The sequence below is a fragment of the Canis lupus genome, chromosome 10, assembly GCF_003254725.2.
Source record: "Canis lupus dingo isolate Sandy chromosome 10, ASM325472v2, whole genome shotgun sequence".
NCBI lineage: Eukaryota > Metazoa > Chordata > Mammalia > Carnivora > Canidae > Canis > Canis lupus.
The window spans coordinates 5,887,435-5,899,592 of record NC_064252.1 but is presented as its reverse complement, the minus strand read 5'-3'; the positions used below and the strand labels follow the sequence as shown (position 1 = coordinate 5,899,592).

Sequence of the window (12,158 nt, the reverse complement as noted above, 5' to 3'; positions counted from 1 at the left end):
ATTCTAGAGCTGTTCTAGTTTATAAACTAAGGAAGTGTGAGTCAGAGAAGTGACATGACTTGCAAGAAAGTGGTAGGCCCAGAATAAAAGTGGTTTAACTCCTGAGTCTATGCTCCACACCACTCTTCTTCATGGAGGGCTTAACAGAGAAATTTGAGTTGGAGAGAGGAATAGAAGCTGCCTTTTTTTTTAAGTGGCAGGAGACATAAAATCCTGTTGAGTGGATGTGATTATTCATTTTTATTTCCCAAAATGGAACGCTACGTTTTAGTTGGCCAGGACATGCAGAGTTACTTAACATTGCTTAAACTCAAATATTGTTACTAAACATATCCAAACATAATAAAAGCCATAACCTCTGGAATCTTAACTATTACCCTTTACTCAAATGATTATAGACAATGATTAATGAAATTAGGGGCAAAACCCAAAATAATCCATGTCTGCCTAAGGCAGAGAAAAAGTTCTAAATGTAAAAGCTATATAGGGTGCCCGGGTAGCTCTGTCAGTTAAACATCTGACTCTCAATTTCTGCTCAGGTCATGATCTCAGGGCTGTGAGATTGAGCCGTGTGTGTTGGGCTCTGCCCTGGGCCTGGAACCTGTTTAAGATTCTCTCTCCTTCCGCTCCTCCACCCCTCTAAAATAATAAAAATTTAATATACAAGCTATGAAGTTATATTCACAAATAGCTTTAAAAATCCTATTTGTTAGTATATAACTGGATTCTAGTATCCCTGTTGAAATTTTAATTTTCAAGTTTACCGTCACACTAATACTTCTCTTTTATAGGAGGTAGGAGAAAGATTGATTGATTGAAAGGATTTATTTATTCATGAAAGACAGGGAGAGAGAGAGAGAGAGAGAGAGAGAGAGGGGCAGAGACATAGAGGGAGAGGCAGGCTCCCCGTGGGGAGCTTGATGCAGGACTCAATCCCAGAACCCCGGGGAATCACACCCTGAGCCGAAGACAGACACTCAACTACTGAGCCACCCAGGTGTCCCCAGGAGAAAGATTTTAAACAAATTTAAAAACCCAAATTTTAATTTGGCCCATCTTACTGGTTATTCTTTTGCTAAAAACACATACTTCAATAATTTCAAAAGCTGAATGTGAGCCTTCCCCTCAAAAAGTCTTTTATGACCAATGATACACGATTTTAGTTTAGTTGCCCATAGTAGAGAATATTCTTATTTTGCAAAACCTTAAAGTTCATACCTACATGTCCATTACCTCCTTACAAGAAACTGGAATTTTATGGTTAAGAAAACTGAAAATCAGAAGTTAATGACTTTAGAACTAGCTGTTGGGAAATATATTTGTCTCCCAACAAATATACTACCGAGTGTCTGTAACTACTGATGTTTACTGTTTGAATTTGCATTATTACCTCAACTCCTACATAGGCTAAACGGCCCAAAATTGAATGTAATTCTGAGTTCTTTAAACTGAAGAGTTTATCTTACTAAAGTGGTTCAATATTTAAGTTTTACAGGGATCCTTTCTCAAGCTAAAGAAAATGTACTATAGTTTCTCTGTATTTATCTTTTTGTTTTTCTCAATTGAGGGCAATTCTAAATTCTTATTTGTTTCAGGACACTTGATAATTCACCAGTTCATATAATGGAAGATAGTTTTTATTATAAAGAAAATGAAATACTTTCAATTGCTTATAGGGAGAATTCAAGGTTAGAAGGTAAGAATACACATTATGGGAAAAGACTCTCAGGATGGTTCCATATTTATTGTTTTACTTTTATGTATGTAGATTTAACTCCAGCTAGCAATGGACTCAAGGGTCACAACAAATGAAACTATTTTTGTTTCACCAAACTCTATAGAACAAGCTACAAGCTACACGAGGAAATTTTGAGCAAAATGAGCGCCATCAACCACGATTTTATACGGCAGAACATAGTTAATTACCAAGACAGTTTAAACATTTAAAATGTTTGGTTTTGTGCATATTGGAAGATATTGAAAATATTTATTTTACAGCATTTCCATTTAAAAGAACAATTACCAAAGAGATAGCTATATTTTTACCTACTTTGTATAATCACACTTTTTTGATTTTTTTGTTTCTGCTTTTTTTATAATCACACTTAAAAAAAAAAAAAAGACATCAAAATCTACTTGATTGATTTTCTCCTTCTCCTCTGAGACTCTGGTCCAAAATATGTCAACTCTTGATTTTCTTAAATGGTTTATCCACTTTCTAGATTCCCATAATAGCTGGAGTCTTTTCCCTTCATTACCCTAGCAATTTCCAGGCTCTCAAAAGGCAGTGTTGGGATTTAATTAGACTATGGTATGATGTGGAGTATGTTTCCCAATGCATATATTTGCCAAAAAATAATTTTTGTACTGTCTGTTTTGTTACCCATTAAAAAACTCTTTACCCCATCATTACTGCAAATAAGTCTTGATCAATGTTTGAATTTTACCATGTAAAATTAACTTCCCAATTCCGATATTTAAAAACCTACTTTATGTAGCTTATAAAAATCTGAATATACTTTTTAAATGAAAGTTTTGTTGTCTGAGCTATTTGGAAGTTTTTTTGCTTAGTATAATGTAAATATGAATTAAACATATGAAAAATATACATATCTGACTGAAATGTTTCACAACCTAAAATGCTTATAAGAAAATTACATATTTCTCATTGTAAAAATCTGGTAACAAAACAATATAGTATAGCTTTGCAACTTAATATCTAAGTCAGCAAGGATACCCATATACTCTCCTTTCCTTCTATCTTTGGGTACTTTGAAGTGCCACTAAAGGAATTATTTGGGAATTATCAATGTCATTATATTCTCAAGAGACGTGGTTTCAAAGAAAAACGGTATCTTATTTTATCATAGGGTAAAAATACAAAGAAAGATTTCTGCTCTTCTTTGGTCCAGAAATGAAATTATTTTCTTTTCCTTCTCTTCCGAGATTTTTAGAAATTTCTGATTCTTTGCCCTAATATTAAAAAAATTTCCACATTTTTATATTAAAAACTAAATTAAAGAGAATGTGCTAATCAATATTCCACAAACAGAAGGGAGGGTGGGAAGCAGGCAGTAATGAAATGCACTGTTTGCAAAGAACATAAACCTAAGGGTGCCTGGGTGGCTCGGTCAGTTGAGAGCAGATGACTCTTGATTTTGGCTCACGTCATGATCTCAGGGTCGTGAGATGGAACCCAATGCTGGGATCTGAGCTCAGCAGGGTGTTTGCTTTGGGATTCTCTCTCCCTCTGCCTCCCCCCGTCCCACTTTCTCTCTAAAATAAATCTTAAAAAAGAACATAAGCATAAAAAAGCAACTAAAAGTTGGCCCACTTTTCACGTTCACCATGTACCAGTGATAGTGTCGATTCCTCTCTGAGGTGGAAGGTTCCAACCTTGCATACGCCCCATCCCCCGCCCCTTTGGTAAGCCAATGAAAGAGACTCACCTCATCTTTTCTTAGTCTCCTGGCTTATTTCTTATAAAATGTCCTCATCTCAATGAGATTAGTTGATGAGAAAGTGCTGTCCTTATACAGAACCAATCAATCATTACTGATTTTCTTCATGCCCAAATCAATGGTTTGTGTGGCTTTATAACGAGTTGCCAGGAAAGCAAGGATAAATATAGGACTGCTAGAAGAACAGACTATAAGAGAAAGCAAGATCTTTAAACAAAGTATTAAGCTATAGCTTTTGCACAGAGATTAATTAAAACTAAATTGTAGGTGAAGAAAAAAAGCCCTGAAAATGAGAGTTGCATTTGGTAAAATGTAAAAAAGGGCATACTTGAGTTAGATAAACAAAGAAAAAAATATTGTATTAAATTTAAAATCAGTATTGAGTATACCATATAGTTTATAAAATACCTTCCCATAAAATACATGATCTCGTTTGAGATCTCAACAATTCTGTGAGGCAGACACTATAACCAAGTGGGATGCAGTATACAGAACTAAGGATAGAATACTGGCTCCACCACATAGTAATTATGTGACCTTGGGGATATTACTTAACTGTTTTGTACCTTGGTTTCTCAAATTAAAAACAAGCTTGATGAATGTCTCTAACTCATCGCTATTGTGGGATTAAATGAGATAACACATTAACACACTATATCTGGTTCATGGTAAGTGCTCAATAATACTATTAGTGTTGTAATTTTACAGGTGAAGAAACATATGAGGGGAGATTAAATTCAAAGTCATATGACTACTAAGTAGAAAAGCTAACAGAATGCTAGACTGGCTACACTACCCTTATTACCTATGAATATCTACTTGTCATTAGAGTACGGATTAGTTTGTTACACTATTTTTTAGTTTTTTTTTTGTTTTTTTTTTTTGCAGCTGACATTGACAAATTCAACATTATTAACAACATTTTCTATTTTAGAACACTTCTTTTAGTGGGAATAAAAGTTAATCACAGGCATTAAAAGTAAATGGTCTCTATGGACAACTGAGGTGGAGACTATAATCCAGGGCTGGAAAAAGTTAATTTTGGTTTTTCTTTAAACCTCAGAAAAATGGAAAGCCTATTAGTTGGTAGACAGCAGAAAGACTGCAAGCTCTGTGAGTGGAGGGATGCTTCTTTACTGCTATATCTTAAAGCTACAGAACAGTGATTAGTAGGTGCACAAATGTTTAATGAATATTTAGATTAAAAAATCAACTTTGAAACATATCCTTAATAGGATTTGCTTTACTTTGACATGCTTTCCTTTCTATTTTTAATTATACACTAACTAAAATGTCTATTATATAGTCACCTACCCATAAAATGGGGGATTTTTATCAAAAGATTCAGAGTAAGAAATAAAAGACTAAAAAAGGCCTTAAATAGCTTTATTGAAATCTGTATAAATAAACATGCACATTTCAAATGTAAACTCAAGTGAACTCAAGTGCAGACAAAATTTTAACCTCTGTCATGCAGGAGGTTAGTTTACATTAAAAAAAAAAGAAGAAAAGAAAGAAAAAAGAAAGAAAGAAAAGAAAAGAAAAAAGAAAGAAAAGAAAAGAAAAGAAAAGAAAAGAAAAGAAAAGAAAAGAAAAGAAAAGAAAAAAAGAAAAAAAAAAAAAACAAAAACCCAAAGCAGCTTTTAAAATACCAGGATGAAAAACCAGCTTTAATATCAAGGTATAAAGCAAAGCCATGATCAACATACCTCATTTATCCTGGTCAAATGCATTTTTTTTTAACTTTTAAATGCTAACATAAATAAATAATTTACCAAAATGTGCACTCACAGAGTGAACTTTTATTTACAATACACAATTTATAATCTATTGTATTTGATTAGTTCAAGTGAAGAACATTATACTTTTTGCTTTAATAACAGTGGGACACAAAGCAATTTCTCAGGTAGTCGATATGTGAAATGTGCCCCAGCATTTAGATTTTCTATTAAAGGCAGTATTGTATGCCAATTGACAATACATTCTTTCAACTAGATCAAAGGGAAAAAGCAGCAAATGAAAAATGTTTCAAATGTTCACACATATTTTTGGCATCCTGGATCCTTGAATGTGGTGAACTAAAATCAAATTCAAGGTTTGTATGCTTTATATACTATACAGGTTCTGACTCTAGAACATGCAAATGCCAATTTTCTTAATTAACAAGTTACCTTCTGAGAAAAGCTGTAAGGCTATGGTGAATTCCATCAGGAACACACAAAGAAAGTTAACAGACCTACCTTTAAAGCCAATTGTCCATTAATGATTTAAAGGCCAGTATATTAAAAAAATTTCTCATCTAAGCTTGATGTAATTATTACTATGGATACAGAATACTATTAAGTCTGTCCTTATATTATAATAATTGGAAGAGCTAAAAGTTGCCAAATTACCAAAAAATGGGGTAGAGAAAAACAGACAGCAAAAATTTTAATTTTGGACCAACACCAGATTAAAGATATGCATTTTAAAGCAAGTCAAAATTTTTTTGAATATCTAAGGAATAGATCCCAATAGCAGTAAAAAATACTTACATTTAACTGAAAAATGATTTTAGATGGAGTGTGAAATCTAGAACCTGTTTTCCACAGCAGCAAGATGAACATAATCTGGATTTTTAATGATACTACAAAAGAAAATAACTTTTCCAAGATTGTTTCTTATATCATGATTTGGTTCTTTAATAGGCCCATATTGATTACCAGGGATAGATTTGAAAATTTGGTTTTCCAAGAATACTACTGCAGTATTTATGCCACATTGATACCGCAGCTAAATATCATAGTAGTAATATATGTGGCAGCCTAATGCACATGAACTAGATTATCCAAAAACTAAGTTCAGCCATAGTTTTCTTGCAGTATTATTAGAGCAAAATAAATGACCAACATCCACAAATTTAACATTTGTCATCAATTAACTCACATCCAAAAAATTAAAGAAAACATAATTCATCAAAACAGCAGCAAACTTAAAAGGGATTTATTTGTGATTTCCTATATATATTTAGCTTGTAATTACAAGACTGTAAATGTATTAAGAGACAATTTCTGTTAAAGTTTTCATTGTGTTTCACTTCAAGTACTGCACAAGTTAAAATCTGATAAAGGATTTACATTCGGTTATCTGAAACTCCCCATCTCAGACTTTTGTTTAATGTGGTGGGTAACTTCATCATTTCAACAGATACCACCAGCAGGAAAGTCTCTCTTTTATGGCTTCTAGGACTTTCATTAGTTAGTGTGCATACAGTTTTCGTTTTCTATATCATTGTCATTATCATTGCTATCTTCATCACTTTCTAATGGGATGCCTGTGGCAGCTGAAGCACCTTTAGTTTCTCGGTCAAGAGGAAAAAAGCCAGTTCCACTGAAAGTGTCTTGTCTCTGGTAGAAAAGTACATATGCTGCTTTGGACTGTTGAAAAAACAAAGCATGTTAAAATGGTCATGATTCTCAAAGATCACATTAAGTATACCATAAATGTTTCAGCTGGTAACCAAAAGACTTTGGTGACAGAGCCTAAATCAAATTTAAAAATCACAAAGGGTCAAATGGAAGTTACTAAAATTGGTTTATATATAAGACAACTTCTATGTATAAAGAAAGAATACTCACTAGAATTAACATTTTTATTCTCTATTACATTGATCGAACAGATAAGTAAATGCAAGTATATCACAGATTAACCCAGCTACTCTAACATGAAACAATTCTATGCCTTCTTCCCTCCCATCTCTAAGGAAAAGGTAAGCTTCTTTCTACTACTAATGGCTTCACTTGAAGTTTGCTATGAGTCCAGCTCTTCCTACCGTTTTAAGGATATTGCTCCATCCATCATCACCGCGTATCCTTACTAAGTCCTCCTCTACTGCACTTCTTAGCGTAACAAATACTCAAGTTGTTTCCATCTTAAATCCCTTTCCATTCTACTGCTTCCTCCAGGTGCCAGTCTGGCAGAGAGTCATCGAATATTCATTTTCACTCTCATGCATACTCTTTGATTCAGTATGATCTTTTGCCCCAGTCACTGTAATGAAATGGCTTTCACTGGGCAGCCCAGGTGGCTTAGCGGTTTAGCGCCACCTTCAGCCTGGAGCCTGATCCTGGAGACCAGGGATCGAATCCCACATCGGGCTCCCTGCATGGAGCCTGCTTCTCCCTCTGCCTGTGTCTATGCTTCTCTCTCATGAATAAATAAATAATGTCTTAAAAAAAATGGCTTTCAGTAAGGGCAATAACTTGCTATAAACAAATCAAATGGGTGCTTTTAAAAGTTCTTTTAGTCATACTCTCTGTAGCATTTAATGCTTTAGTCCTCTTTCCTGCAACAAACAATTTTTTGCTTTTGTGACACTACTTTTCCTTAGATCTTCTCTCCATGGTTGCTTCTGACTTTTTTTGTGGGCTCATTAAATCCTAACCTTAAAAAAAAAAAAAAATCATGTTCTGTCCACCGCCCAACACTCTCAGTATCTTCTCACTAGGTGGCTCATTCAAACCTATGGCTTCAACTGCTACTTAAGAGCAATAATGCAAATCTGTAACTTAAGCTAGTTCTCACTTCTGAACTCCAGTCCTGGTAGTCCCACCACCTAGTAGAAATTTCTCTAGAGCTATCACATAAGTAGCTGACATTTCAACAGCAAACTTTCCTCCTGTATTTTCTACTGTGGCGAACACTGAAGTCAGTCATCTTCAACTTCTCCCTCTGTGCATCTACATCTTCATTTACAGCCAATCTTCACCAAGTTCTATTAATTCTATCCAGGAAATATCTTATAAATCCATTTCCCCCTTTGTCTATACATTACTACCACAGTTACTCTACCACAACTTTCAATTCAGAAGCCTGTATTGCTGAAATGACAGCCTTCTTTTTGCTGGAGGTTGTAATGGTCTTTCTGCTTTTCTCAGAGCTTCCCAAATTTAATAATGCTCCATTACTTAACAATCACTCATGCTTCTCGTCTTTAAGGAAAGCTCTAAACCGTGAAGTACGTCATCTTTTTTTATCTGACTGCCAAGTTTAGCTTTAGTCTAATTTCTGCCCCATATTTAAAGCAAGTATGTCCTTTCAGTAATACCAAATTATTTGCTGCTCCCCTAAATATCATGTTCCCTCATGCCTCCTTGCTTTTGTAGGTACTCTTTTCTCTGCTTAGAACAACTTTACTTCTATTTCTAGTGGCAGACTCAGATCAAAGACCACTTTCTCATGCAAACTTCCCTACACTGGTCCTATCTCCTTAAACTAACCTAAATCAGTGGAGATGGCTGTTAAGATGCAAGGTAACATCAAATACATATATTGTATATAAACAAGATATATTGTTTATTTGAAGGCAAGATTCGGGCAGGACTGTCAAAGACACATTGAAGGAGAATGTAGACAATTTCAGGATGTTTTGGTTGGGAGATTTAGAAAGGAGAACACAATTAAGTGAAAAGCGATGGTTGAGACTTGAAATTAGAGGTCTAAATATAAACTGGAAATGTAATTAATTAGGCATTTATGTATCTTAAAAATATTAGCATTCAAGGCTCTTTGTGTTACAGCTATAGGGACATAAGCAACAGTATACACACATAGATAAACATATAAATTATCTTTAGAGAAAAAACTTAAAATTATTTCATATCTGTTCACCCAATGGTGGATTAAAACTATATCAATAATTGGACTCAGAAGTTCATTAATTTATTAAATTTAATGATATAAATTGAAGACTTTTAAGGCATAACAAACTAAAGAAAAAGCTAGTCTCTGTATTCAAAGAATGTAAAATTTAAACTGGGAAATGAAGAGGTCAGTGCTACTCACACTAAAAGAAAATGTAGCTCTACATGGAAATATGAGTTCCATGCTCACAAGAGCAAACATTAGATTTCTTATTATTTGTACTATTGTGATCAGTAAAATTTTAGAAAGGCAAACTTTAATAGAGAAAAACCCTTATCAAACCAAGTCTTAGCTTTCTTCTTAGAATAAACTTGTCATCCTTTCACCAGTCAATATTTGATAATAAAACCATGCTCTGCTGGGAAGCAAAACAAATGCCAATAGTTTGCCTCCAGCTGTGGCTGATAAATTGATATAAATACAAATAGATGTCACTTCCTCATTTTTCTACTATTCAGAAAATATCAAACAGATACTCAAGGTTAATTTTTAAAAATTTTTCTAATTTGTTTCATCTAATCGTGTAATTTTGAGCTTAAATGTTTAAGTGTCACAAAGGATAAGGCTTTACTTTAAAAATCATAGGTATGGTAAAAATAAAACAAAACAAAAACAAAAAACCTTTAAAGAATTTTTTTTTTTCTATTTTAGTACTCTGATTTTAAGTAGTCAATGTCCCAAAATGTCTGAGCCTGTTTTCCAAAGGAAAATTTTATTATTTTCATTAGAAAACTCCATTTTTCAGGTTGAAAACTACAAGAAAAATTTTCATGATGCAATTTATGCTTCTATTAGTGGGCAAATTAGGAGACAAATTTCCACTTACAGGACAATTTCACATTTCTTTAAATCAGAGAAAGTGTCTCTTCACTATCAGAAACTGCTAAAATACAGACTACAGTGTTCCATGGGGAGCTTTTAAAAAAGTGATGGCTGAGATTTTTAGGAAATAAAAACACACTTACCACAATCTGGTCTTCAGATGCAGTTGAGACACTACTGTCATCAAAGTAGTACCATTTTCCATCATCTTTGTTTTTTGCGAAAGCAGTATCTAATGAAAGAAAAAATATAATCACTTCTGTGATTGAAATGATCTATGGTTTCCGGGGGGGGGGGGGGGCGCGCAAAACTTTACAATCATCTATATAAGGAATACATATTAAAATTACATGAAAATCATTTACACAGGCCTATCTATTACACATCCAACTTATTCCATTGATTAAAGGCTTTAATATATTTCCTACAACCTAAATGCCTAAGGTACTTTTCAAATAAGTTGAAATCTGTGATTTTTCATCCCAAGGACAAACAGATTTATTATTTTTCAATTCACAGAATAATACTAATGACAATAAATGGGAATTAATATTTATGCAGTGCTTATTGTGGATCAATGCTATGTACTTCATATGCATTATCTCACAGAGGAATTATTCCTCTAATTTTAGAAATGGGGAAAGTGAGGCATCAAAAGTAGTTTAATCTAACAGGAAACTGTTAAGTGGCTGGGTTAGCATCTAAACCCAGGTCTGTCTCTGACTCCAGAGTTTGACATTTTAATCAAAATTTAAATTTTGTATGACAAATACTTTTACTATAATACTATCTCATTAATTTGTAGTTTTTACACCAAAATCCTTTTCAGTCTTTAACAAAAGTACTGAGCAAGAGAAAAAGTTTTGTGCTTTTTACAATTTGTACAAAAGTTGTACAAAACTTTGTACAATTTATAAAGATTTGCTTTATCTTTTAAAGTTAGAAATTCCCCCTTTATACATCCCATGCTTTGTCTGAACTATCCAATAAACTCTGGGAAACAAAGCTGCAAAATGTCTACAAAATAATTATCTGTCATAGCTTCTAAAAAGTGATACTTTAGAGGCTGTATCTTCTAAATTGTTCTACCCCTCCCAAAACAAAATTATTGCTCTCCTGGGTGGAGCCTATTGCGGAAGTTGTCATTTGAACCGAAGTGCACTGTACCTACAAATTAAAAGAAACATTCTCAGAATGAATAAAAAGACAAGATTTAGCAATAAAATGGTTTATAAGAGATAAATCCAACAAAAAGGACCCAGAGTTTGCAAACCAAGTGATATTGAGAGAAAAAAATACATCAAATGCTAGTAAAAGGAACAATAGAGAAAGAGCTACCCATTTTAAACATAAATGCAACTACTAATGCAAAACAACTAATAAAATTGTTAGTAGAAATACATAAATCAATATTTTAATAAGAATGACAAATTCTCAGAAATATTACAAAATATAAAAAATAACCTGAGATACTAATGATCTGAAATATAACTGATAAGCTTCAAATATAAGAAATATAGAATTTTATGTCTGGATGGGGAATATGTAGGTTTTTCAAGCACACAAACATTTAAGAAACAGACCATGTATTGGGGCACATGGATGCTTTAATAAACTAAGGATTAATATAGGAAATATCTCCAACTGTTGTGTAATAAAATTAAAATTAAGACAAAAGGAGAGCTTAAAAAAACACGTATGTTTAGAAAAGTGTATGATGCCCCTGGACATTAGAAATTAGAAAATCATAAAGGAAATTAAAAATATATATAGAATTAAAAGTAGATGAAAATACTACATTTCAAAGTTTATGGAACAGAGATAAAGTAGTGTTTGGAGGGAAATGTATAGCTTTAATTATAGACGTCAACTGAGGAGAAAAAATGTAAAGCAAAAGCTAATAAAGCACTCAAACAAAAACTTAAAAACAGAGCAACATAGCAAACTCAAAGTAACAAGAAGAAAAACATAACAAAGGGAAGAGAAGAAATCAGTGAGAGAGAATACATACATAGTAACAAAAAAAATTTAATAAAGCATGATTAGTAATCGAAAGCTAATTCTCTGAGCAGATTAATAAGATAGACCTTGCAGAAAACGGACTAAAAAGAAAATAGAGGAACAAAAAAGGGAAAAAGATATAGCATAGTAGTATTATTATATGCAAGTATTCTCAAACTGGAAAACACAGAT

The 12,158-nt window shown here is 33.1% G+C and overlaps 1 protein-coding gene and 1 long non-coding RNA gene across 11 annotated transcripts in view; one reads left to right on the top strand and one right to left on the bottom strand.

Annotated features, from left to right (window-relative positions):
* LOC112677937 (uncharacterized) overlaps positions 1–12,158 on the top strand; it is a 73,920-nt gene that overhangs the window by 29,622 nt on the left and 32,140 nt on the right. The gene's annotated exons all lie outside the window — the stretch shown is intronic.
* USP15 (ubiquitin specific peptidase 15) overlaps positions 6,428–12,158 on the bottom strand; it is a 122,905-nt gene continuing 117,174 nt past the window's right edge. For all 10 annotated transcript variants that reach the window (XM_025476763.3, XM_035696587.2, XM_025476764.3 and 7 more), the window contains 2 exons: positions 10,109–10,197; positions 6,428–6,877 (listed from right to left, as the gene is read on the bottom strand). In XM_025476763.3, coding sequence (XP_025332548.1) covers positions 6,695–6,877; positions 10,109–10,197 — 272 coding nt within the window. In that variant the 3' untranslated portion in view covers positions 6,428–6,694. The remainder of the gene's footprint in view (positions 6,878–10,108; positions 10,198–12,158) is intronic.